This window comes from Eublepharis macularius, chromosome 1, assembly GCF_028583425.1.
Source record: "Eublepharis macularius isolate TG4126 chromosome 1, MPM_Emac_v1.0, whole genome shotgun sequence".
Classification (NCBI taxonomy): Eukaryota; Metazoa; Chordata; class Lepidosauria; order Squamata; family Eublepharidae; genus Eublepharis; species Eublepharis macularius.
This window is the reverse complement of record NC_072790.1, coordinates 233,723,826-233,750,653: the sequence shown is the minus strand read 5'-3', so window position 1 is coordinate 233,750,653 and position 26,828 is coordinate 233,723,826. Positions and strand designations below refer to the sequence as shown.

General features: G+C 48.1%; 2 protein-coding genes across 2 annotated transcripts in view; both read left to right on the top strand.

The window, feature by feature from the left end:
* The window catches only part of LOC129325438 (centromere protein F-like), a 29,649-nt gene extending 21,639 nt beyond the window's left edge, over nt 1–8,010 (top strand). The window contains exons 10-12 of the mRNA XM_054973076.1: nt 4,203–4,370; nt 4,583–4,739; nt 7,546–8,010. Coding sequence (XP_054829051.1) covers nt 4,203–4,370; nt 4,583–4,725 — 311 coding nt within the window. The 3' untranslated portion in view covers nt 4,726–4,739; nt 7,546–8,010. The remainder of the gene's footprint in view (nt 1–4,202; nt 4,371–4,582; nt 4,740–7,545) is intronic.
* Nucleotides 8,011–14,750: 6,740 nt separating this feature from the next.
* KCNK4 (potassium two pore domain channel subfamily K member 4) lies at nt 14,751–26,586 on the top strand. The gene is made up of 6 exons (XM_054995670.1): nt 14,751–15,086; nt 17,907–18,027; nt 19,706–19,866; nt 20,380–20,566; nt 22,160–22,299; nt 26,062–26,586. The coding sequence occupies exons 1-6, from the start codon at nt 14,805–14,807 to the stop codon at nt 26,584–26,586; spliced, it is 1,416 nt and encodes a 471-aa protein (XP_054851645.1). The 5' UTR covers nt 14,751–14,804.
* The last annotated feature ends 242 nt before the right edge of the window (nt 26,587–26,828 follow it).

Below are 26,828 nucleotides of genomic sequence, written 5' to 3'. Positions count from 1 at the left end.
GTAGTTCAGTGGAAGAGCCTCTGAGGTCCCAAGTTAAATCCCTGGCACCTCCAGTTAAAAGGATCGGGTAGGAGATGATATGAAAGACCTCTGAGACCCCGGAGAGCTGCTGCCAGTCAGAGTAGACAATACTGACCCCAGTAGGCCAATAGTCAAGCTTGATATAAGGCAGCTTCATGTGTTCCTGATCTGCTGTTTTCTATGTGGGGCTCTTTTGAGGAGCATTGAACTGAGAGCCAAGCTACACGTGACTTTTTTCACGTGAAGAACTCTTGATCATTTTCGTAAGTTTTTCTGGGAACTGAAGTCCGAGTGTCCTTCCCCTCACTGTTAGAATTGCTGCCTGAAGAGCCAGAGAAAGCCGGCGGCAGCAGCAGCTTTTGCAGATCGTTCCTCCAGTCACAAGCCTGCTCTCAACGATCTTTGGGGGCGGGCAGCTGCAACTTTCTCCCTGGGCGTCTTGCTCCCGGGGAGCTGCTCTGGAGAAAGCCGACATGTCGGTGAAGCCGAGCAGGACGCCCAGGGAGAAAGTTGCAGCTGCCCGCCCCCAAAGATCGTTGAGAGCAGGCTTGTGACTGGAGGAACGATTTGCAAAAGCTGCCGCCGGCGCCAGCTTTCTTTGGCTCTTCAGGCAGCGATTCTAACAGAGAGTGGAAGGACACTAGGACTTCAGTTCCCAGAAAAACTTGCGAAAACGATCAAGTGTTCTTCACGTGAAAAAAGTCACTTGTAGCTTGGCTCTGTGTGAGCTGGTTGCTGCAGTTTGAAATGGCACTAACCTGAGCATGGGTTTGTGAGGGCAAAACGAAGCTGCTGAGTTGGGAGTTCCTAAGCGCTATTGATCTTGGTCTCAGCAGAGACTGGGAACAGCTGGTTTGCTACCGAAAACCCTCTTTAGAGGTTATGTTCTTATTCCCTTGCTAGGTTATCACCTGTTGGGAGTGGTGTAAGCCCTGTTTGGATTGCCTCTTTTACTCTTTTAACTGGATTTTGTTCTCCACAGAAAGCATCTGTCTTTGGATTCCTGGACCTTTGGGCCTCATTTTGTAATAATTTTCTTCGTCCTTTTGTTGTGTGTGCACATGAACACACGTGTGCCGCCTTGGTCATTTTTCTTGAGAGCTAAACTACATGAGATGCCAGACACATGTTCTTCACGTGTCGGGTCCCGCAAGTTGCCCTGGGTAGTGAAGTCTTACAGAGAACAGCCGCTCGATGCGATTCTCCACCAGGGGAAGAGTAATAGGATTCTCTCTCCTGCGAAAAGTCATGGTTCAGGTTTTTGCTCCGGGAGCTTGGGGGTGGGGGATGTAACAAGAGGCAGGAAATCCACGGTGGCTCTTAGAGAGAGAGAATCCCCCCACCACTACCACCACCACTCTTCTCCCTGGCAGAGACTCGAGCAGCTGTTCTATGTAAGACTACACTACCCAGGGAACCTTGCAGGGCCCGACACGTGCCTGGGCGTTTTGTGTAGTTTCTCTCTGAGAGAACAGGATATAAATAGTTTCGATCCTGACCACTTTTCCACTGGAAGGAATTTTGCTCAATTTCTCTCTTTGCTGTGGCCTTATACTATGTGGCTTTTTATACACACAGGTCCCCCAATCCCAAGCTTAGCTTGTTGAGGGGATGGGGGCTGACTGACGCTTTTGCCACAATAATTTTATCAGTTTTTTATAGTGCTGCTGGAACAGACAAACCTATCTAGAACAGGGGTCCCCAAACTTGAGTCTGTGGGCACTTTCACAGTATTCATTATTGGGTAATAGGTATCACCACAAAATGGCTGCCATTGAGTCAGGATTGATCACAAAATGGCCACGATGGGGGGACTATCACAGAATGCTGGGCGGTTCCAAGCCAATGATGGGGGAAGCTAAATTCAAAGAGATGCCCCCTGCAGCTCTAAAGGGGATACTTCCTGTGGTCTTCTGAAGCATCTCCTGTGCCAATGAGGTGGAGGAAATGCAGGACTGGCTTTTTGCGTTGGGGTGGGTGCCATGGTGACCACATCCACCATATTAGGTAACGCTGCTCTAGAACTAGGCCAATGCATGAGGCCATTTTTTTCTGAAGAGGCGTGACAAGGTAGCCAGGCATGGTGTGACTCCCCTCACTTCATCCTGGGGTTGTCTTTACTGGTTCAGAGTAGGGTTGCCAGCTCCAAGTTGGGAAATTCCTGGAGATCTGGGGGGGGGGGGTGAAACCTGGAGAAAGTGGGGTTTGGGAAGGGAAAGGACCTTGGCATGGCATAATTCAATAGAGTCAACCCCCAAAAGTAGCCATTTTCTCCAGGTGAACTGATCTCTGTGGCCTGGAGACAAGTTGTAATACCAGGAGATCTCCAGCCACTACCTGGAGGCTGGCAACCCTAGTTCAGAGTGCTGAAAGCAGCCCTTCCCCCACCAGTTGCCGCCTGGTTATTTTTGCCTCAAATAACGGTGAGCCAAAAAAAGCAGTGAGCCAAAAAAAAAGTCAATTACTTATAAAAGCCAACCATAAAGGTTTTATTTATAATTCGTCAGGATAATCATTTCTGAGATACAGACAACTGTGTTGCTTATTTGTCTTTATTGCAAATGATATTTCACAAATAATGTTTTTTTATTGCAAAACATAAAAGAATCAAGTATAAAACCTAAGTGTAAAAGAATACAATAAAAAAAAGATATTAAAGCCAACATGCCACTAGCCATAAACAGAGGCTGAAATTGCTGCCCTTTAGCTATGGTAGGTATCTTTGGAAGGTATCATTTTGAATCTTTGGGGCAGTGAGGTGAGAAATTTCGAAGAATGTGGGGAGGATGGCAAGGTGCACAGCAAAAAAAAAAAAGTTAAAGCACGAAAAACTTGCCCCACCACCAGTATTAAGGATATTTGCTGCTGTTCTATTTGTGTAGCTCTCTTCTTCACAAGTCCGTTGCCTTCTTTTGGGACTTGGGACTTTGCCATGCATATGTTTGAGTACCAAGGCCTGTTGATTTTTTTACGCCAGTTGTCACCGAGGGCCAGAGTTAAGTGGGAGATCGCAATTGGATCTTCTGACAAAAGGATGCTGGGAAATCCAGTCATAACTTTCTATGTTATTTTGGCCCAAAGTGATAGTTATCATAAATGACTGTGTATTTGAGAGAGTGTGTGTGATTAGGCCACGGTGCCAGGGGAGGCAGCATTTAATCTTCCCCTCCTCCATACCCTTTTCTTGTTAGGAAACACCTCCCACAACTGCTGTTAGCCGCAGTGGTGGAAGGAGAGCTGGATACCTGGTGGTATGTATCTCTCTTACCTGCATTTTAGTTCTCAAGAAAACGAGTAACTCTGGTGGAAAGTACAGCAGAACAGAAAGAGTTAAACCCCTTCCCCCCAGTGCTGCAGCATCCTCAGTGTCAATTTTTAATGTCAAAACAAAGTCACAAAATCTGGTCACCTATTATCAGCGGTAGAGCATCGGCTTGACATGCACAAACTCCCACGTTCAATTCCTAACATCTCCCGTTTAGAAATGGCCAGGTCTCTGGTGATGTGAAAGTCTGTATCTGACACTGGAGTCAGGTACAGATGAAAAGGAAGCTCTTTTCTGTTGTTTCGGTAGCAGTCATGCCCAGCTGGTTGTAGCTCTCCAGGATCTCAGTCAGGGACGGAGCTTTCCCAACACCTCCTACCTGAGGTGTTTCAGCGGAAAGATTCCAAAGGGGCAGCCATGTTTTTCTTCTGAGGACGTGCGCTCTGACTCATGGAAAATCCTGCTGGAATCAGAGCCAAGCTACAAGTGACGCCTTACACAGGTTGGACACTTGTCAGCTTACCTCAAGTTTTGATGGGAAATGTAGGCGTCCTGGTTTTACAGCTTGGCTCTCCATTACAGCTGCAAGACCAGGATGCCTACATTTCCCATCAAAACTTGAGGGAAGCTGACAAGTGTCCAACCTGTGTCAGGCGTCACTTGTAGTTTGGCTCTGAGAGTTTCACAGTCTTTTAAGGTGCCACTGGACTTCTATTTTGTTTAGTTGAACGAGCCAAATATTGAACCCAGGATCTTTGGGCATGCAAAGCAGGGGCTCTACCTCTGTGCTATGGCCTTTCCTTCATTAATTTTTTTTTTGGCCCCTTCCACAAGGGAGGGCAACCTTTAAAACCTCTGGATTTAGGGTAGACAAGTTTCACGTTCTGTTCTAATTTATGGATTCTACATCTTGTAGTTCTTCAGGCTGCCCAGAAGAGGGAGCTCTGGCTGCAGGGGAGCCAGTGGGATGCTCAGACCCAGACCGAGGGACCGTACTGTGGCGTTCAGCGCCGGGAGCACATTTCAGTGGCTTTTGATGACACCCAGTATGAACCCTACGGGCTTCCTGAAGTAGTCATGAAGGGTATGTGGAGAGGGGAAGGGCACTCAGGAGTGTCGCCAGTTGTTGAACCAGCTCCCTACAGCTGAGCCCCAAAATGAGTTTCTGCTTACAATCTGGAACGGTACGTTCTATTGTACCACCTCAGGATTCTGCCTTCTCATTCCCACATGTGTAGACCAGCCTTTAAGGGATCAGAAAGGATTCCTCCTGATCAAGTCTGATCTCCTTTCCAGGATTTGCCGACATTCCTTCTGGCCCTTTGTGCCCTTACGTGCTCCGCCGAGGCATTTTGGGAAGTGCCCCTGTTGCCCAGCTGGCACCGAGAGCAGAGCCGGAAGAGGATTTCCCAGAGGCGGAGGAAGGAACAGGGATCTGAGAACAGCCGATTAGGTGAGGAAGCCCAGATTCCAACAGCTGTGCCACCCCAGAGGCAGCTGCATTTGGAGCCAAGCCAGGGATCAAAAGGTTCTGCATTTTTTTTGGAAAAGTTTGAAATAGTTGACAACGTCTCTTGTGCCATGCTAGCCACCCAGCTCCTTCCTCTTAGAAGTAGGAGAACAAGCATCATGTCATGCTTAAGGGTCAGGAAATCTGGGTTCAAATCCGTGTCCTGTCATGAAGCTCTCTTGGGTGACCCTGGGCCAGTCATTCTTTGAACTTAGCCTACCTCTTGGGGATGTTGTGATTAGGGATGTGCGTTTCGGCATTCAGAATGCCGAAAGAATGCCGAAACAAAAGTGTTTCGGCTTCTTTCGGGGAATGCCGAAACGTTTCGGGGAATGCCGAAACGTTTCGGGTAGCCGAAAGAAAAAAGCCAAAACGTTTCGGGATTCTTTCGGCTTTCTTTCGGCTTTTCAATGGGAAAATGCCTCCGTCTTCCCGGACGTCTGGGGGAGGCATTTTCCCACCGAATAAGCCCAAAATTGGTGGGGACCTTCCTCTAACCCTTCTCTAACAACCACCCAAGTTTCAGACAGATTGGACTTTGGGGGGCCATGTTATGGCCCCCCAAAGCAGGTCCCCCCATCCTCCCAGAAGAAAGCGAAGGAGCAGCATATTGTTAGCATGCTGCTACTCATCTTCTTCATTATTTCCTATGGGGAAAAAATGAAGAGGCAGGCTTCCTTTGCCAGGGGTGGCATGTTGCATGCAAAATGCCCCCTCACCCTCAGGGGCCCTTCTCCCACCCCTCCTCCCACCCCCCACCAAGGCTCAGCCTGCTCCCACTTGGGGGGGCCATTTCATGGCCTCCCCAAGTAGGTGCTCTAATCTCTACCACTGACAGCTGGGGGAGGCTTGTGTTGCCAGGGGTGGCATTTTGCATGCAAAATGCCCCCTTACCCTCAGGGGCCCTTCTCCCACCCTTCCCCCCACCCCCCACCCAGGCTCAGACTGCTCCCACTTGGGGGGGCCATTTCATGGCCTCCCCAAGTAGGTGCTCTTTTCTCTACCACTGACAGCTGGGGAAGGCTTGTCTTGCCAGGGGTGGCATTTTGCATGCAAAATGCCCCCCAGCCCTCAGGGGCCCTTCTCCCACCCTTCCTCCCACCCCCACCAAGGCTCAGACTGCTCCCACTTGGGGGGGGCATTTCATGGCCTCCCCAAGTAGGTCCTCTCAGCCCCTAAAGTCCACCCCTTACAGCCCCACACAAACCCAATTCCCCCCCAGCTGCCACACACAGACCCAAATCCCCACATTAGCCCCTCACAGACCCAAATCCACCCCCACCTGCCCCACACCCATAACCCCAGGAACAGGCTGGCAAAGGCCAGCCCTCTCCCTTTGTTCCCTATGCTGGGAACTTCTAAACTCTCTTTCCCTGGGCAATTCTGCACAGCCCAGGGGTGCCACAATGGTGGGCACACTTCTGAGTGCCAGCTGGTCCCTGTGAAAGAGCACCTGAACCACAGACACCCTCCCTCAAATTCCCCCACCACCTACAGAGATGGCTGGCCAGCCAGCCCCATTGTTCCCTATGATGGGAACCAACTGCACAACAAAGAATAAAACAAGAACAACACAAAATAAAGTTTTTAAAAAATTATTTTCTCCCTTCCAAAGTACAAGTAGGCAAAGCATTATGACACATTACACCAGCAGTCCCCCACACAGAAAAATTAAAACAAAACTCACTTAACATCAGAGAATCACAAAACACGGTTCCTGTCAAAAACACTTTATTTCTTGAACAGCTTTAGGTTACACAGCAGGGGGGAACACCAAAGGGCATGGCAGCACTATCTTACACAAAAATAACACAACTCACTTAACATCAGAGAATCACAAAGCACAATTCCTGTCAAAAACACTTTATTTCTTGAACAGCTTTAGGTTACACAGCAGGGGGGAACACCAAAGGGCATGGCAGCACTATCTTACACAAAAATAACACAACTCACTTAACATCAGAGAATCACAAAAACACAATTCCTGGCAAAAACACTTTATTTCTTGAACAGCTTTAGGTTACACAGTAGGAGGGCACAACAGGGCATGATAGCAATGTACTACAAAAAATAATACAACCCACTTCACCGTTTTTGACAGCAATTGTGTTTGTGTGATTCTCTGATGTGAAGTGAGTTGTGTTATTTTTGTGTAGTACACTGCTTTCCTGCTCTGTGGTGCCTTCCTACTGTGTAACCTAAAGCAGTTACAGAAATAAAGTGCTTTTGACAGCAATTTTTGGGGTGATTCTTTAATGTGAAGTGAGTTGTGTTATTTTTGTGTAAGATACTGCTTCCATGCCCTTTGGTGTCCCCCCCCAAAAGTTCAATCTGTCTGAAACTTGGGTGGCTGTTAGAGAAGGGTTAGAGGAAGGTCCCCGCCAATTTTGGGCTTATTCGGTGGGAAAATGCCTCCTCCAGGCGTCCTGGAAGACGGAGGCATTTTCCCATAGAAAAAAACCGAAAGAATGCCGAAATAATGCCGAAAGAATCCCGAAAGCCGAAAGCCGAAAGAGATTCTTGTTTCGGCTTTCGGCTTTAACGATAGAGAATCTTCTTTCGGCTTTCTACTTTCGGCTATAGCCGAAAATTTTTGGCTTGCACACCCCTAGTTGTGATGATAAAGTAAGGGAGAGGGACCCAGTACACTGCCCTAAATTCCTTGGTGAAAGGGTGGGATAAGAATGTGAAAAGTCAATCCGAATAATGTTTCCTTGTCTTTTTGGATTTTCTCACTATCCCACTGCAGACGATCTTCACTGCAACATCAGCTCTGCGTTGTGCCGGCGTCATACTGGGGCTTTCACATCTGCAATAATATTTCTTCATTGGCCACCGCAGATCAGTGGTTATTGCAGACTCCTGCTTCCTCACCTCCTGCACTGCGTTGTCCTTATGTGGAAGGATCTGGACAAGACACCTTGCTGACGAGCTGCTGCTATCCGCAAGGATTTAAAACTTCCTAAGAGGGGCCAGAAGCATTCTGAGCCAAAGACAACATTCTGTCCCTCCGTACAAACACACTCTACCCTTCTCTCCACCATTCTGGAAGAAGGTCTGTTCCCGACATCTCCCGTTTTGGGAGATGACTGAAAGAGGAGGGAGAAGAAGGGAGCATACCCCCACCCCATTTGCCTACTGGTCCCCCATTGGAGGAGGCCATCTTTCCGTAGTTGCTGTTGCTCCCTGACAGCCAATCGCAGGCTTCATAGCATGGTTTGCTCTCACCCCCCCCCCACCCAATAGCTAAGAAGATTGAACACGTGGCCGTCTCCCCCTCCTCCTTATTTTGTTTTTCTGATGGCAGTAAACAACATAGCCCCAAAAGACCCTCTGCTACCTGGAGAACCATTAAAGATGCTTTATTTTTATTTATGTATCTGTTTAAAGATGCTTGAACTGGACCTCTCACAGCGAAACAGAAGTCCTTGTATGGAATCATATGTAACCATGTGTAGAGAGCATCACATGTAGCAACTGTACATGGATGTGCTTTGTTGTGTGCACACATGGAGGGAAACTCACATGTCTGGCGGTTGCAGAAGGTAGCCTGCCCGTCAACTGCACAGTATCTCAGTGCAGGAATTTGGAAGCTGGCAGAGAATGGAGCCCTCCGTCGTAAAGGGGTCTGCATTCGGGGTGTGGAGTGAGGAGGGGTCTATGGCTTTTCCCGTTGCTGAGCCCCAGGAGACATCTGGTGTTTTTGAAAGTTACCAGTAATCAAATAGTAAAACTCTCCTTACCCTTCGTAGTGTGGTAGATGACCAACGGTGCCACTCTACATCCAGCCGACGTACAAGGGTGTAACTTTGCTTAGGAATTCACTGCAAGCTCCCCCAAAGTGGTCGGCTTGTTGTTGGTGTCTGACCCACTGGCAAGTAGCAACGCACCAAAATGCCAACCCTGCTGTATCCTGTTCTCCAGCATATCTCGCCATGAAAAAAAAGCTCACTCGACTTCCCCCCCATTGAGATCTCAGAAAAAGGGTTTTTTCATGCAGTGTATAAAATACTGCACATTTGCATTTCATGGTGATTAATCTGAACATAAAGAGGGCTACGCTTGCTGCTTAGTGCAGCCATCGTCCCTGCAGCCTCATATTCTCTAATTCTGCCAGCAAAGCATCTACTCCGTTGCAGAAAGAGGGTGGATCTTCTGGTAAAATTGTGCATCTCCCCCTACCTCGCTTATAAATTCTCTGACAGCTTAAAGGAAAATTGATATTCAAATATTTATTTACTTATTTAAAATATTTATAAATCCACATCCTGTCCAAGACTGCTGACATGTTCAAATGTGATATGATTTTGAAACTAGGCCCTTGCTACACTAGCTACATTCTGGGTTTAGATTTGGGGCAGGAGGGCTGTGGGGCAGGGGATGAAGCTGTTCTAATTTTTTTTCGAGAGGGAGGGTTAAGAGAGGACTCACGTCTTTGTATAGTATGTTTCTATACCATTGTTCCTCCAAGAAAGATAGCATACCTTCCTCCAAGGAAAACAACTTTTATCCTCACAACCCTGTGAGGTAGGTTGGATGGAGAGAGTGACTGGCCTATGGTCACCTAGCAAACTTGAAGGGGAAGAGTAGGAAATTGAACTTGGGTCTCCCAGAGCCTAGTCTGATGCTCTATCCACTACACCAAGCTGACTCTCAACATCATTCCTGGTAAAACAGGATGATGGTTACATATAACTTGACATGTGTGTGGTGCCCTCAAGTCAAAACTGACATATGATGACCCCTTGATAGTCAAGAGACTATCAGGTGGTTTGCCATTGCCTGCCTCTGCAACCCTGGTCTTCATTGGAGGTCTCCCATCCAATTACTAACCAAGGCTGGCCCTGCTTAGCATCTGAGATCTGATGAGATCAGGCTCACCTGGACTATCCAGGTCAGGACAACATAATATGATACTTCTAGATATGGGGCCAATTGCTTTGGCTGTGTGTTTTAGCCAACTTCCAGAAAGATAAAGAGCAATGGGGGGAGCCGTTTTTCGGTCTTGCGTGAGCCAACCATGACAGGTGAGCAATTTTTTTGTCTTTTGTCTCACCCTCCAGAGCATGGGTGTGTCTGTGCATTTGTGTGTATCTTCAGCGGCTCTTTCACATCTGCTCCACACAGATTCTTCCCTGGATCCCCCCCCCCTTTTGGATTAGTCATTCTTTGGGCATTGACATCATTGGATTACTTAACAGGCCCTCTTAGCGGGCCACCAAATATCTCCCCCTCCCCAGAGGAAAAGACTCTCATCTCCTGTTTTGCGTCTACCCAGGAGGTTATCATGCGCACCTCCCTCGAAAAACAGCCTGAAAAAGCGCCTCCTTCCAAACAATAATCCCCACCCCAAAAGTGAAGCACTCCACCCCAGATCCATCACAATAACTGCTATTTTCCAGCTATTTTAAAATATTCTATTTTCCACTATGCCATCTGTTTCTCAGCCCCCTCCCACCTCTCCGGCTAATCACACACACACACCCCAGGTCAGCAGGGCCATTTTTACGCCCACCCCATCTCAGCCCAGTTTCCCCATCGTCCCCCCCACCGTTCCCCGAAAGGGTTAACGCCTGGTCCTAACACCTCCCTCGCGTCCACGCTCACCCCGGGCCACGCCAGGCTCCGTCTGGTTGCCAGGCGGGCACGATTTGGGTACTGAGCAAGCGGGAGTGGGTGGGCGAGGGGAAGAGGAGTGAGGCGGGGTGGGGGGGAGGAAGGCTTCACCTGCTAGTGGCAGCCCAGCCCAGCCATCTCAGCATCAGCAGGGAGGAGCTGCGGCTGCAGAGAGAGTGAGTATCTGCAGGGAGGCTCGGGCGGGTCCCCTGGCGGTCTCTAGCAGCACCCCCTCACCATCTGTGCCCCATCGGGCACTTCTCCCCTCCCCTCTCCACCACCAGTATTCTAGTTGGGGAGGGGGAGCTGCTTTGTGATGCATTGTCTTGAGGGTGTGAGTGTGTGTGTGGGAGCACACGAGGTGGGGTGGAAGGGAAACATCAGAGCCCAGGAGGTGGTGAATGGCTTGTGCCTTTGCAAAAAAAACAACAACCAGGGGCTGCAAGCCAATGAGGCCGCATTCTGTGGGTGATGCCCCCATCCTAGCAGAATATGTTTACTCAGGAGCAGCTCCTATCGATTGTTGTGGGGCTGCAGATCTTCAAGTAAGTAGGCTTGCTTTGGGGTTGCATCCTGAACAGCGTGTGTGTGGACGTTATGCTCGTGAGTTGTCAGTGAAACACAAAGTGACGAGGACGCACCAGGGAGAGTGTGACAGTGCAAAGCAGGGTGCGATGGCAGAGGGGTGCTGCTGCTGAACTTGGCTGCAGGACTGCTGTGAAAAATTAGAAGGGGGGCAGAGTTTATGGGTGTATATTTGTAAAACACAGGACAGGCAAAGTGCATGAGTGTGTGTGTGTGTCACACACGCAAGGGAGATAGTGTAATGCCAGATAGAACAGTAAAAGAGTGTGTATTTGTGTGTGTATGTCAGAGAGAGCATACACTTCTGCTAGAGTGCTTTTTAAAAACATAGTGTGTGGAGGACACCAGAGGTCTGTGGGTGTATAGATCTGAGAAAGAGAAAGGCCAAGTATTTTTTGCAGAAAATGGGACACAAGGGTGGAAGAAACTGTTTTCTGTGTTGAATAGGGTGTTTGTGTGTGTGTGTGAGAGAGAGGCTTGGAAGGTTGAGATGGTAAGAGGGATACAAACTGTTTGTGACACAGACATGCTGCCATATGTGGGAAAGAAGCTGAGGCCACATGGCGGACATGGGTGCCTCCTGCCTCCTCCCATGTGATGGACAGGAGGAATCAGGAAGAAGAATCTACTGCACATAGTTCGTGTGCATTTACAATCATCAGCACTACATGTGTGTAGATCCAGAGGAGTTAGCCGTGTTAGTCTGCAGTAGCAAAATAGCAAGGAGTCCAGTGGCACCTTTAAGACTAACCAACTTTATTGTAGCATAAGCTTTTGAGAGCCGCAGCTCTCTCCGTCAGATGCATCTGACGAAGAGAGCTGTGGCACTTGAAAGCTTATGCTACAATAAAGTTGGTTAGTCTTAAAGCTGCTACTGGACTCCTTGCTATTATCGTGTGTGTGTTCTAATGAGGGTAAATCTTAATTGAACCGAGTTCAAGAATACTACGACAAGCTTTTATGTTGCACAGAAAGCTTCAGGTCAGAATTGAAAGGTGGCTGTTCTCCATGTTGTAGGAGAAAACACAAGCCACACATCTTTCATCCCTTTCAAAAATCTCCTTCAGACTCCTCAGATAGGCTTGAGCTGCCTGGGGAAGAATTCTGTGCGATACAGAAACTTGCTATACTGGTAGGAGTGTTTTTCGATTCTGTTGTTTTGCTGTGGAGATGCCCCATATTTGACTCCCCAACAGTGCCACCTGCTGGACTTCTGTAATAGGCTGGCACACATTTGGACCAAGTAACTCTAGCTTGGTTTAAATGTCCATCTCCCTACTGTGGAAGAGGTAGGTCCGGGAAGAAAAGAAGTGCTTAAGAAGGAAGATTGGTGTCCCCGGAGAGCCAGGTAAGAAGTTTGCCAGCTCCTGTGGTTGGTTGCCTGTGCCTGGGGATCTGGTTGAGGAGGGAAAGCAGCTTTTAATTGAATTGTCTCCAGTTAATTGGAGCCATCCATGGTTCTTTGGGGTTGGCCAGGAGCCCGCAGTACCGCAATCATCTCCGTCCACCCACAGCCCAGTGCTGGGAAGGGCTGCCAGGTTCCATATCTCTTCCCCCCCACACACACCAAGGGCTTTTGGGTCTCTGCTATAAAAGGATCCATTTGTGTAGCAAAAGTATCAAGTCTGTGTCTGCAAACCATCAGAGCCTTGCCGGTGAGTGTGTAATGGGGGGGACTGGGCAACTTGGGGGGGGGCAGCTTCCTCCTCTCCCATGTATCCTGAATTCTCCCACACCGAGAGAGGTTTGTGTCCTGGATGGGTAAGGATGGAAAAGGATTCTTTTTGGGGTGCCATATTTTGTGACAGAAACATTTCCCAAAGCCGGTTTCTAACCCACGTTAGTGCCACAGTTTGGGGGACAGGAAAAGGGGCACCAAACAGAGAGCAGTTCTTGAATATGTGCACCCCAGACCCACTGGGGTGACAATCATGTGGTAACAGAGTCCATATTACCTGTGTGTAACTTGTAAAATTGGCATACTTTTTGAGTCTCGATTTTTTTCCTTTCCAAGCAATAAATAAGAGATGTACAGGAATATGCCTTTTGACAAATGCTTTTTTTTAAAACAGGAGAATAACATTCCCAGTTGGATGAAAATTGGCTGGGAATGTTGTTATTTCCTTCTATATTACCCTCCCTGTTCCAGTAACATACCTTGTTCATGGGGGAGGGACAGAATACTTCCCTGCATCACCCCCCCTTTCATCCTCTTATCCTTTCTTTATACCTTTGTGCTCTTTTCCTGCACAATTTTATAACCCCCCCCCCGTGGTAGAGAAGACATGGGGGTAACCCCCCATCCCCTAGAAAAGGGAAAATAGAGAAGACAGCGAAGAACAAATGATTGCTATCATAGGAAGATGTGGTGGGGAAGAGTTCTATGTATACAATTCTACCACTGGTCAAAAGCGTTACTGAGAAAAAATAAGGATTTGGCGGGTCTAGCTTGTAATCAGCTCAGAAAACGGGTGGTTTGTTTGATCTCTTCTTTCCCCCAGCATAGGTTATGGGTCCAAATCAAAGAAATGGATTGGGGGGGGCGGGCATTGGATGGTAATAGAGACTTGAGCAGCTCCTCCACTTGAGTCCGTTTGTGTTTGACTTTGGGAAATTGTTCTACTGAAAAGAACAGAACTCTCAGCAGTGCTCATTCGGCCTTGACGTCTTTATGTTTAGATTAAGGGGAAAATAAATGAGGGGGGAAGCTCAATATTGATACAAGTGTTCAATATAACCAATATTTAAACCACATGGTTGATTTTAAAGGTTCGGAAACATCAAGTCGGCACTAATCTAATAGAATTATAGGGGACTGAGAGAGATTAGTCAGGGAGGGAAAAATTAAAAGAGTTGTTTTTATGGGATTAGGAACTCTGTTTCCCCCGCTAGATCAAATCAGTTGTCCATCTAGTCCAGCCAGTGCCATGTCTCTGGGAAGCCTTGCATGAATAAAAAGGATTTTTCACGCACTCCCCTTGCCAGTGTCTGTCATTCAAAGGTATGTCTCTGTAACTGGAGAATCTATTTCACTATCATAAATTTTTCTAATCCTGGACTGGAGAAGCAGAAAGAAAACAGCTCCTCAGAAATGGCTCACTGAATAAAACCAAGCTTTATCCAGTCCATCACCCTGGTACCGACAGTGAACAGCTAAATACCCTCTAGGAAGTCCACAAATGGGGCATAAATGCAACAGCCCTTCCCCGCATGTCTTCTCTTCAGCACCTTTGGAAGTGATAGACATGTCCCGCTCCTCAAATTAGCCTGGTCTGTTTCAAAAGCCTTCTACAAGTATGTGGTTGCAATTGTAGCAATGAGTTCCATAAACGGTATGGACTTGCTTCCTTCTGTGTGTGCTGAAGCAAATGGCCATTGCCATGTTTCAGTGGCAGTGAGTTCCATAAACCAACCTTGCACAGTGAGTTGCATAAGCCAACTGTACTTCCTTTTGTTCATCCCAGGCCTACTGCCGTTCAGCTTCACTGGGTGACTCTGTGGGTTGGATCCAACCAACTTGTTTTGCTGGTGTAAAAGGACGGACTATCTTTGACTAACCAAAACAGCTATATTGAAATACACGTGGGAGAGGAATATGGAGGGGAACCGGGTGACATTGAGTGAAAAAGCTGGATGGATCCGAGCCTACGTATCCCTCTTGTTAGCCATAGGCTTGGGGACAGGGAGTGTGGAAATATGGTGTACATCTGAGTGCACTCACACCTCCTTTTCTCCTTATCCTCCACAGTGAGCTACCCCCCGCCGCCTCTGCCCCCCGCCATTGGCCCTCCTGACAACCATGGCTCTATGCTTGTCGTCTGCTACCCATCCAAGGAATCGATCCTGAGCCTGAGCCCCCGCGGAAGCAGCGCTGTGATGCGCCTCACCACTGTCTTTGCGCTTTTCACTGTGGTCCTAGTATACCTAGTCACCGGGGCCTTCATCTTTCGCCAGCTGGAGCAGCCATATGAAGTCCGCCAACATGGGAAGCTCAGTGCCCACCGGGAGCAATTTCTGAAAGGGCACCGGGAACAGTTCTTGAGACGGCACCAGTGCGTGGGGCCCGATGAATTGGATGCCCTCATTCGGGTGAGAGGGAAATAACAATAAGGGCTGGATGGGAGGGCAAAGGATAAGATGGGGAGGGCAGAGAAAAGACAAGTAAGCAGGCAACCAGGCACGGGTAAGGTAGGGAGAGATTGAATTGGGAAGGAGATTTGTCAGGAGCTAGAACCATGATGTGAGCAACCAGAATAGAACTCACTGTTGCAGGAAGCATGATGCCTTTAAAAGAGTAGATGAATACCTGGAGGACGGGTCCATCAGTTAATATCGGCTTTGATAGCTGAATGGAGCCTCCATGTTCAGAGGCAGTGTATCAGTGAATGCCAGTTGCTGGAGGGGTAACAAGAAGACAGCTCTGTGCACTTCTTGTAGGCTTTCTAGAGTCATCTGTTTGGCCGTTGTGAGAAATGGGTTGTTGACCTGGATAGACCTTTGAACTAACCCAGCAAGGTTCTTTTGATGTGACGGCCCATCCATTGGGTGGTTGAGATCTGGTCTGACCTCGAGCCTCCGTTAGGGTAACCAACCTTCAGGTGGGTGGCTAGGGTTCTCCCAGAGTTAACTGATCTCCAGACTACAGAGATCTGTTTCTGTGGAAATAATGGCAGCTTTGGAGGGCAGATGCTATGGCATTTTATCCCTGAGCTTCCTCTCCAAGCTCTGCCCTGCCCAAACTTCATCCCGAGATCTCCAGGAATTTTCCAAGCTGGAGTTGGTAATCTTCACCTCCAAAGATGCCACATGAATTTTCCTTCAAACTTCCCATTCTGTGTCAACATCAAGACTTGAGGGAAGAATGGTCGGTCTTTCCCGCCCTTTCTCCACTTTTTGTGAGTCGCTCTGAAAACTCAGCCTCCACACACACTCCCCAAAAGCGCTTACCTTGCGCTTTGAGGTCGCAGGACAGCCTCCACAGTTCTTAGAAGAAGCAGTTTGGGAGGGGAGGTTGGGCACTTTCATAGTTGCCGTCCTCCCTTTCAAATGTTTTTTTTTTGCTCTGCACATGCACAATTGCATGCTGAAAGCTTCAGGGGAGGAACGGGGCTGTGACCATACGATTCCTCAGAGCGCTTTAACCATTCACATGCCCAAGAATTCAGAAGACACACTCAGTCAGCCCACGGCAAAAGAAAAGACCAAGCAGCCTGAAACCATTCTTCAAACAAAGATGTCTGGAATTGTGGGGGAAAGCTGCCAGCATTCCGTGAGTGGGCGGCCCCTATGAGGACGTTTGGAAATGGCCAATGTTTCCTTCACCAAAATCTTGTCTTCCACAGTTGCAGAGCTCTCCACTCCAATGGCTAAGACTTGGAAGCTATAAATTGGAAAGTCCCTGGTTCAAATTGATTGTGACCTCTTTAGCTTTAGGTAAACCACTTTCCCCTCACCTCTCTTTGCCTCGATATTCCCATCTGTGATATGGGGATATGTATTTTTATAAGGACTGCCACATGACAATTGGTGCAAAGTGCTTTGAACTCTATTGAACTACATAAACACTAAGTATTTATTTATGAATTACGTGAATTATTTATATAATATGTAGGATCCTTAAAAAAACAATACGTGGTTGTATAGTTACTACTCCTAGCAATGAATAACACAAGCAAGATCTGTTGGCAAGGATATGTATGTGGGCCCGACCTCAGTGATCACTGGGCCCAGAAATTCTCATGCCTCCTTGCTTCCCCCTGTTCATACATACCCTTTTTTCCCTCTGAGAGGGGTGAGGAGATTTGTGCTTGCCTATGAAATGTAAAGATGCTGTGGGGTTCTGGGACGGGGATGCTGTTACCCTCTCACCTTTCATGGATGGAAATATCGGTGTGGCTGTAAGCCCCAAATTCTCTAGGGTTACCAACTCAAGGTTGAGAAATTTCTGGAAATTTGAGGGTAGAATCTGGGGAGGGTGGAATTTGGGAAGGGAGTTCAGCACGGTATAATGCCAAAGAGTTCACCCTCCACACCAGCCATTTTCTCCAGGGGAACTGATCCCTGTAGTCTGGAAATCAGTTACAATTCTGGGAGGTCTTTAGACCCAAACTGGAGGCTAGGAACCTTAAAGACCGCTGCCTGAGCACCCCAACACACACGCACGCACATTTCTGAAGAATTTCCTTTGCCTTCTGGATCTATTTTCTCTGTAACTGCATGCTTTTCATCAATTTAGACTCTTAGGAGGGCATTATTCTTTTAAAGTTATAAATATACCAAGCATTCAGAATGTACCTCTGAAGTGGCAGTGTTTGAAACGGCAAGCTGTGGACTGCATGGCACTTTAGTATTCAGACACAATGCATTGACACAAGAGACGATGCATACGGTCCCTGTTTTGAGATTTTACCTCAGGAGATGGAGCAGAACCCTGATGGGTAACTCCAGCATCTTGCGCTAACAACATTTAAGCAGGGCCATCCCCCCCCAAAAGGCAAAAACTGGAACGGTGATTTATTAGGAATAGGAGCAAGGAAATCGGAAAGGTCTCTGGTCATTTGCCGGAGCTGGTACACGTGAGCAGGGCTAACTACACAATTCATTGATTGCGCAATGGGAGGGGCCACATGGCTCAGTCTCAAGTTCAATTCCCCGCAGCCCCACTTAAAAGGGTTAGGTAGGAGACCCTGGAGTAGATTGCTGTGGTTTCCTGGCCCTGGGCTCAATGGAGCAGTGGGAACAAAAATGCAGGGAGGGGCGGAGTTTGCCAGCTTGTGATTCCAGATATTTTGGTCTGAGGTTTAGAATGAAAGGGAGTGAGCACTGGGGAAGAAAGCTGGGTTTTTTTGTTTGGGGTGCTGGTCCTCTATGTGTTGGGAGGACTAATCTCTTCTCTGCCCTTCCTCCTAGCAAGTGAGTGAGGCCATCTTAGCCGGCGTGGACCTTTTCAACAATGATACCAACAAAACCAGCTCCAACTGGGACATGGGCAGCGCCTTTTTCTTCGCTGGCACCGTTATCACCACGATCGGTATACAGGGAGATGGTTTGGGAGAGAAGGGAGGGAGAAGACCTTGGGGCAGGAAGGCTGCTTGTCTGTGGTTGCAAAAGGTGGGGTCTTGCAATTCACAAGCCAACGGGCCACAGCCCAGAGAGTGCTGGCGATGAGAACAAAGAATTTACAACCCCAGATAGGGAAAACAATCCAGCAAGTCTTGCTGGGCTGATTTGGGGGCATCTGTAAAGACCAAGGAGGCAGGAATCAAACAATCAAGGTGTTGACACCCAACAGAACAAGGGCCGTTTCCACACAGCTTACCTTGTTGTGGAAAATAGCAAAATCTCGCAAGAAGATGCTGTTATCACACGAGAAGATGCTGTTATCACACAAAAAGACACGATAACAGCGTCTTCTCGCGTGATTTCGTGTGAGATTTCGCTATTTTCCACAACAAGGTAAGCTGTGTGGAAATGGCCCAGGATGAATCCCAGACTATTGGTACCCTTTTGCAAAACTTTGTGCGAACTGCAAGTCATCTCTGGAGCAAACGAGTCCGTAACGATGACGAAAGGGCTTCTGAGAACGCGGCGTGTACATTCCCCCTCGCCCCCAAATGTATTCAAGAATTCGTGATAGAAAAAAAAGTCTCTGAGCATGTACAGGGAGAACTTCCCGCTCTTCTGAGTAGGAGTCACAGGCAGGTTCCACCCATTTGTGAGAAGATACAGGGCTGGTGTTAGGCTTCAGCATTTTGGGTACCTACCTGGGCTCGCAATTCTGCCAAAGGGCACCGCTGCAACTGGAGCCAGCCGAGGAGACAGTACGCACACTCTGTTGTGTCCTCCAGGCATCCCTTGCGATGAGCCCAGAGGCCCTACAAAGATTGTGCTGACTCGGTTTTGCTCTTTATGGACCTCTTGGTACTAATGGGACTAAAAGCTGAATGAGAGACATTGCTCCATCCAGTGCTGGGGTAATTGTTGGGGAGGGAGAGAAGGGTGCCCCAATCAAAGGGAAAGGTAATTGTGATTGGGGGAGGGAATGGTTATGCCAGGGCTTTTCTTCTGGGAAAAGAGGTGGTGGAACTCAGTGGGTTGCCCTCGGAGAAAATGGTCACATGGCTGGTGGCCCCGCCCCCTGATCTCCAGACAGAGGGGACTTTAGATTGCCCTCCGCGCTGCGTGGAGGGCAATCTAAACTCCCCTCTGTCTGGAGATCAAGGGGCGGGGCCACCAGCCGTGTGACCATTTTCAAGAGGTTCTGGAAATCCATTCCACCTCGTTCCTGCTGAAAAAAAGCCCTGGTTATGCCCAAAGGACCCCTGAAACCTGGTGATGGCCCTAAGACGGTAGACCTCCAGATCAAAGGTGATAGCACTTGGGCAATCTCTCTGGCTTCTGAGCCTTTGCAAGATATTGCCCTCATATTTTCAAATCTAGTCCTATAACCCCAAGAATTAGAAATCTGTATATTTTTTTGCAAAGGAAAGATTAGCAGGATGCTAAATTTAGCGCCTGATATACTTCCCGCACTTATGCAGTACAATTGCACAGTACGCAACCCCCCTTCTTCTACAGCAAAGCCCTTCTTTCAATTCTTCTGCGCCAACACGCCTGTATATTCCAAAAGGGTACTTAACCAAGAAATGGGGTGAATCCTGACCAGTTACAGCGGTTCTGTCTCTTGCTGTGGCCTCTCCACCCCGTAGGGTTTGGGAACAACTCCCCCCAAACTGATGCTGGCCGGCTCTTCTGTATCTTCTATGCATTGGTGGGAATTCCCCTTTTTGGGATGCTGCTGGCTGGAGTCGGTGACCATTTGGGATCCTCTCTACGGAAGGGCATTGGCAAGGTGGAGGATATTTTCTTGGTGAGTTGCTTTGCTTACTTGCCTTCACCTGGGCCCCTTTTCTACCTTATCTGGAAACCCCATTGCTGAATTTCCAGAAGTTGTGACATGTAGCCACTACCAAAATGTTGGTACCCATGCTGTGTTCATCAGCACAACACAGGCGACTTCATTAATCAACATTCCCAATTTGGAAGATACAGTTCTCATATGGAACTCCCAAGGGCCATTACCTTAGGTGAGTTTTTTCTTTTAATGATCGGATCGGTTCCTGGAAACGGAGAGGTCTAGCAGTGGCTATTAACTAAATGGAGCCTCCCCGTCCAGTTGCAGAATGCCAGATGTTGGAGATGGAGGAGGGGCATTTTGTCACCATGCCCAGTTGGTGGGCTTCCCAAAGATATTAAGCTGGCAACACTCAAGTTGGGTTAGACAGATCTTTGGCGGAATTCTTGTGTTCTGGGATTCGACTGCCTTTTGGGTAGGCTGTGTGTTTCTTGAACGCTGCCCCCGTTCCGTTCTCTTCCTGCACAGAAATGGCAAGTCAGTCCTACCATCGTAAGGATCCTCTCGGCATTGCTCTTCATTCTCATTGGCTGCCTCCTCTTCGTTTCCCTGCCCACTGTTATCTTCCAGCATTTGGAACACTGGTCCCTCCTTGAGAGTGTTTACTTTGTGGTTATCACACTGACCACCATCGGATTTGGTGATTATGTGGCAGGTGGGTGCTCTGAGTAGTGGAAAGGGATGGTCCTTCTAGGGGATCAGGGTGAGCTGTACAGTTTGTTGCCCCTCCTTCTTACTCCCTCCCCGCATCTTAGCCCCTGTAGATTGATGGAGCAGACCAAAGTAGGGCTCTTCCATAGACATGTCAGGGGTGGTTTTCTTTACGGCAGACAAGGAAAGGGTAAAGGTGATTGAGGTGGTCTCCTCAATCATGGAGGGTGCTTTGCAGTAGATATTTCTGGGACAAGTTTCAGACAGTCACCCTTATTTTTATCCTTTAACATGTTCCTGAACTGCACCCTAAAAAAGAGATCTATGCAACACCAAAATTTACATTCTGCACTGTGAATGTTAAAGCATACAGAGTTTGACACTGGAGACACTGTTTGGTATAGTGGTTAAGAGCAGCAGGACTCTAATCTGGAGAATCAGGTTTGATTCCTCACTCCTCTGCTTGAAGCTAGCTGGGTGTCCTTGGGTCAGTCACAGCTCCCTCAGAGCTCTCTCAGCCCCGCTCACCTCACAGGGTGATTGTTGCGAGGATAATAACACACTTTGTAAACTGCTCTGAGTGTGGTATTAAGATGTCCTGAAGGGCGGTATATAAATCAAATATTGTTGTTGTTGTTGTTGGATTCCTGCAAAGAAGAAAAAGACTGGAACGACACACACCACTATCTGCAGTCATTGGCATTTCCAGCTTTAAACTTTAGTAGTTTTCCATGCTAATTTCCAATGCAAAGTACTGCTTTTCATAGACTCATAGGGTTGGAAGGTACCTCTAGGGTCATTTAGTCCAACCCCCTGCACAATACAGGAAATTCACAACTGCCCCCCCCGACTGCCCCAGTGACCCCTACTCCATGTGACCCCTGCTCCATGCCCAGGCATGCTAAGGGATACAGCGATATGTAAAGAATCATGGTTGAGGCAGCTTTAAGATTGAGTCTCTCTCCAGTCCTAGCGCTATAGCTCCAGAATCCCCCTTGCCTAGGAAATCAGCTGATCTCAGAGAGCCAATCCTGCTCTACTCCTTGCTATAAAGCTCCCAGATTTGCTGTGGCTCCCTCCATCGGGACAACTCTGCCTATTTGTGTTCCTCATGTATTTAAAATTTTTTGGATTGATTATACTGAACCCTGAAGAGGGCCTTGGAGTGTCTGGTCCGCATCCATTGCTTTGAATTTCTTGGAAGAAGGATGGAATAAAATTGTATTAGACAGATAAGCATTTAGGCTGAGAGAAGCGGTTGACTGGTCCAAGGGCACAGAGGTTCATGACTGAACTCCCAGGTCCTTTTCTGACCACTAAACTGGGCAGTCTATAACGGGTCAGGTTGCAGGAAGATTGGAGTTTCATCACTTGGAAAAACACAATGGTGTCGGGGGACAAGATCGCCTGGTCCAGCTATGCTGAAGGGCCAATCCTCCTTGTGACATTGTTAGATAGCCCAAATTCACCTCTAAAATGGCAGCGGTGTCCACTGATTGGACCCGTAGACACTGTAACATCTAGTTTGGTCCTGAGCATGGGAGGTTAAAAGGCATCTGTCTCAAATTTTCTACCAATTTCTCCCCTTTCTTTTCAGGTGATACATCAACTGAGGAGTATCCGTGGTACAAACCATTGGTATGGTTCTGGATTCTGCTTGGTTTGGCCTATTTTGCCTCTATCCTGACCATGATCGGCAACTGGTTGAGGGTGTTGTCCCGACGCACAAGAGCTGAGGTGAGGCAGCATGTGGCCCTAAGCATGCATGCAAACCCTGCCATGTAAGCCCATCGTTTATACTTCCTTGTTATTCCCTTCAGCAGCGTAGCCCCCATATTGCAGCGATGTAGATGGACAACTATCTCTTGCGAGTCAGGTTGATCTTGTAGCATAGTGGAGAGAGCCGGTGTGTGGTAATGGTTAGAGCCACTAAAACTTCAGAGACTTGAATCCAACTTATCCTCAATTGGCCATGAAGTTATCTAGATGATTTTGAACTGGCACACTCTCTTAGCTTAATCTTGGCTGTTGGGAGGATAAAATGGAGGAAGAGGAGAGAACCACATCTTGAACTCCTCAGAAGAAGGACAACATAAAACGTGATAGCTAGTTAGCACTGACCTCCCCCCATTTTAACACAAAGGACCATCATAACAAAACAAATCAACTTTCATATCATGCTATATTATACTATTGAATATAATAAAAATCACTTGAATCCAGAGAAAAAAGATTTACTTGAACCAGAATGTTCTGGTGAAGCAAGTTGCTGCGGCATAGCAGTTAAGTGGTCGGGCTGCTAATCAGCACTCTGCTAGTTTGACTCCCACTACTGCCATGAGCTCAGGAGGTGGCCTTGGGCCAGCCATTCCTTCCAGCCCAGCTCCCCAGCTGTATTGTGGGGACTTTGATCACCACTCTGAGTGGGGCACTAATCTATCTGGAAGTGCGGTATATAAGCATACCGTTATTATTATTAATCATCCCATATCAACCCTGTGCTGCTACTTCTGTACCTAACTATACCCCTTTATGCCACTCATATATTTGTAAAGTCTACTATTGCTTGTATATGACTAGAACGCGGCTGTCTGGAGGGATTGAATTTAGAGGATTGGAGACTTATGGCTTTGTAGCACACAGGAAAACGGGCTTCAGCACACAGCCATGCCCCTCACCCTAAAGACAAAAGCTAGTGGGGTGGGGAGAATTGCGCTCTGCAAGGCTGCCTTGCGAGTCGAGTGGCCGAATATGGGTAGGAAAATTCCTGGAGATTTGGAAGTGCAGCCTGGGGAGGGCAGAGTTTGAGGAGGGGCCTCAGAGGTATAGTGCCATAGAGTCCCCCTCTGGCCATTTCCTCCAGAGGAACTGAACTCTGTAGTCTGGAGATCAGTTGTAGTTCTGGGAGAACTCCAGGTCTGGCCTGGAGGTTGGCTACATCCCACAGCAGCTATGAGGTTTGTCGTGGTCAGAAGGTGACTGAGGTTTCCGAGCTGTTTTCTGGCCAGGTGCTGCCAACTGGCAGCAGCTTAATCTGTGGGTGACCTCTTTTATTTTTATTTATTTTATATTTCAATTTATATACTGCCCATCCCCAGGGGCTCTGGGCGGTGAACAGTTAAAATCGATAAAAACAAGAACTAAAATCAATATACAAACAATAAAACAAATTTAAAAAGTGCAGTGGTGGGGAGAACCCTCCCCCACCCCAAAGGTGGGAGGCCGACATGGCACCGCCCCCTTCAATCACCGAACACCTGGCGGAACAGCTCTGTCTTACAGGCCCGGCGGAACGATAATATGTCCTGCTGGGCCCGGGTTTCCATTGACAGAGCGTTCCACCAAGCTGTTAAGACTCTTGCCATGAAAACCCCACCAGGGGTCGCTGTAAGTCAGCTATGACTCGAGGGCACTCTCCACCACCAACCTACAGATGAAAGTTTCTCCAGCATTCAGACAAACATGTTGCCTGTTAGCCTGGCTTCTTCTTGCGCTTTTCACAGTTTCTTATGCTAATGGTAAAGCTTTGCATAGTGTAGAGACAAAAAAAATCCTTATCGCTCAAGTTCCCTGGAGGAAATGGCATCTTCCCAGGGTGGACTGTATGGTGTATCATGGAGTAGTCTAGCAGACATGGAAGTCCTAGAGTCACATTTCCCGCTGAGCTCTCAGCGCTCCCTGAACTTTACTGGCCCTCTTCAGCCACTGCCCCCAAATGTCCAGGAACCTTCCCACTAGACTTTGCAGCATTAACTGCAGATGTGGCTGCTTTTAAAGTAAGGTTGCCAGCTCCAGGTTGGGAAATTCCTGGAGATTTGGGAGGTGGAGCCTGAATGGGACCTCAGCATGGTACAAAGGCATAATAAACTATCCAAAGCAGCTGTTTTCTCAAGAGGAACTGAACCCCATCATCTGAAGGTCAATTGTAATTCCAGGAGAACTCCAGGCCCCACCTAGAGATTGGCAACAGGAAGGAGGATGTGTCAGTGAAAAAGTTTTTTTAAAAGCACGGTGGCTCTCGGGGTGTTCTTTCCTGCTCTTCCCACATGCGACGCTCTGCAGTGATACCGTGGTTAGGACTTTCGCACTCCCAGCCTGGAGCTGCTCCCTTTTTGCCGCTTAAAAACCAGATGGTATCAATTTTGCACATGAGCTCATTAAGGAGTTCGCCTAATTGAAAGCCGTTTTTCTCTTTGACTCTGGGGCTCAGATGAAAGGCAATAAAACGGCTGCAGATGGCAGCGGGCTTTCATTAGTGGGAAAGGAAGAGGGGGCCTTGTGCATCTTCCAGCAGCCCTTGCCAACCAGAGGGAAGGGATGGACCCGCTTGGTTTGCAGGCAGTGCAGTGCAGCCTACTGGTTATAGGGAAGACTTGCTTTCCACATTGGGTTTATCATGAGGAGGAAGACTTCCTCCACAGATTTGGGGAGTGTATGTGACTGGGTGCAAGAAAGAGGATATTGGCACCGAAGGGCAGCCTTGTCTGACCCTTGATGCACGCAGCACAACAAACCAGTTTAGACAAGAGGATTAATGCAATGGATAATTGAACTTATGCCACTGCCACAAGACGCGGTGCTGTGCCCCACAGCTGCTGTTAGTCATAGCAGCTAAATGGGACTTTTATGGGTTGAATCCTGGCAATCCATTCTTCTAACAATGGTGCTTTAACCGAAGGCTTCCTGCATTAGAGAGGGAGCACCACTGTTAGCAGAATGCATCTACAAGAGCCAATCCTGTATCTTCAAGACAGCCAGTGTGGTATAGTGGTGAAATTTGTGCTAGAGAAGGAGCAAGATTAAACATAGGATTGCCCAAAACATTGGGAGAAAAAGTAGTGTGTTTTCGTTACGTTTTGGCCTAATTCATAAAGAAGTGTCCCTGATTAAGGCCTCCAAGCTCTGGAATTCTGTCCTTAGAGAAACTCACTTGTCATCTTCCGTTGCCATCTTTTTCCAGTGAGTGAACTTTTTTTGTTTCATCTGATGTTCCTCAGTGATCCCTCCTTCCTGCCCTGTGTTTAATTGTTGTTTTCAGATGTGTCTATTTTACGGAATTGTATTGTATGTGTATTTTAACTTGGTTTTAATAGTTTGAATGCTGTGTTTTTATTGTGTAAGTTTTTAATCTGTTAGCTGACCTTGGTGGCCCTGATGAACGCAGAAAGGCGGGGATATTAAATTTTATAAACAAATAATAATAAAACAATAGCTAAGTGGAGCCTCCATGTTCAGAGGCAGCATATCTTTGAATGCCAGTAAGAGCAAGGAAGGCTTTCATGTCCTGTTTGTGGACTTCTGGGAGGCATTTTGTCAGGGAATAAGATGATGATGGACCTCAGGTCTGGTCCAGCAGATCAATTCTTACACTCTGGGAACTTTTGTTATTCTCTTTCTGCTCCATGGTTGCAGGAGAAAGAAAATGGGCAGGTAGGTGGCCTTTGAGAAGCCTTTCATGTGTTCTTCAGTCTTTATCCCTCCTTTTCCCACTCTCCGCAGATGGGGGACTTGACTGCACATGCTGCCTCCTGGACAGGCACTATGGCATCCCAGCTGCGTGTCCCAAACATGGCATTGCCCGACAAGCTGCATAGAGTGGGCACTTTGAAAGGGAAGCCTCCGTCTCCTTCGGACATCCCGCAGCACAAGGAAGGCGAAGAGCCGTTACAGCAGTCACCGGCACAGCCCCCGCCGCCTTTACTGCCATCGCAGCCCCCGGCCTTAATACCACCCTTGCCTCCATCGTTGTGCCTACCCTGCCCAAGCCCTTCTCCAGCTACCAACCGGCGCGTGGCCCAGCTGAACGCCCGCAATGCCGTCCCACTGCGGCCTATAGACTACGCGGGTGAAAACTTGGCTTTCATTGATGAGAGTTCAGATGCTCTAAGCGATGGAGGGCCACCTTCTGCCAGGCTGCCCCGACGCTTGCGCCCCCGGGCCCGACACCGCACCAACACTGGCCAGCCCCCAGGACTCCCCATGGATCTGCTGAGTCGGACCCGAGATAAAGGGGAAGCTGTTTAGGAAGGGAAAGGGCCGATGTTCTGGCTTGGAGCATATGACATACACGTGGTGCAGTTCTGTTCATTCCCTTTTTTACCACCCCCTACCCCCCAGCAAAGTGAAATCCAAAGCAACTCATCTGTTCTTTCCTGGTGGTGCTAACTCTTTGCCTTGGCACAAACCATTTACGCTGCAGTACTCTCCTCTATGCTGCCAGCCAGTCTCTCACCCGTCAATCAACAGAGGGAATCCTACCCTCTTTA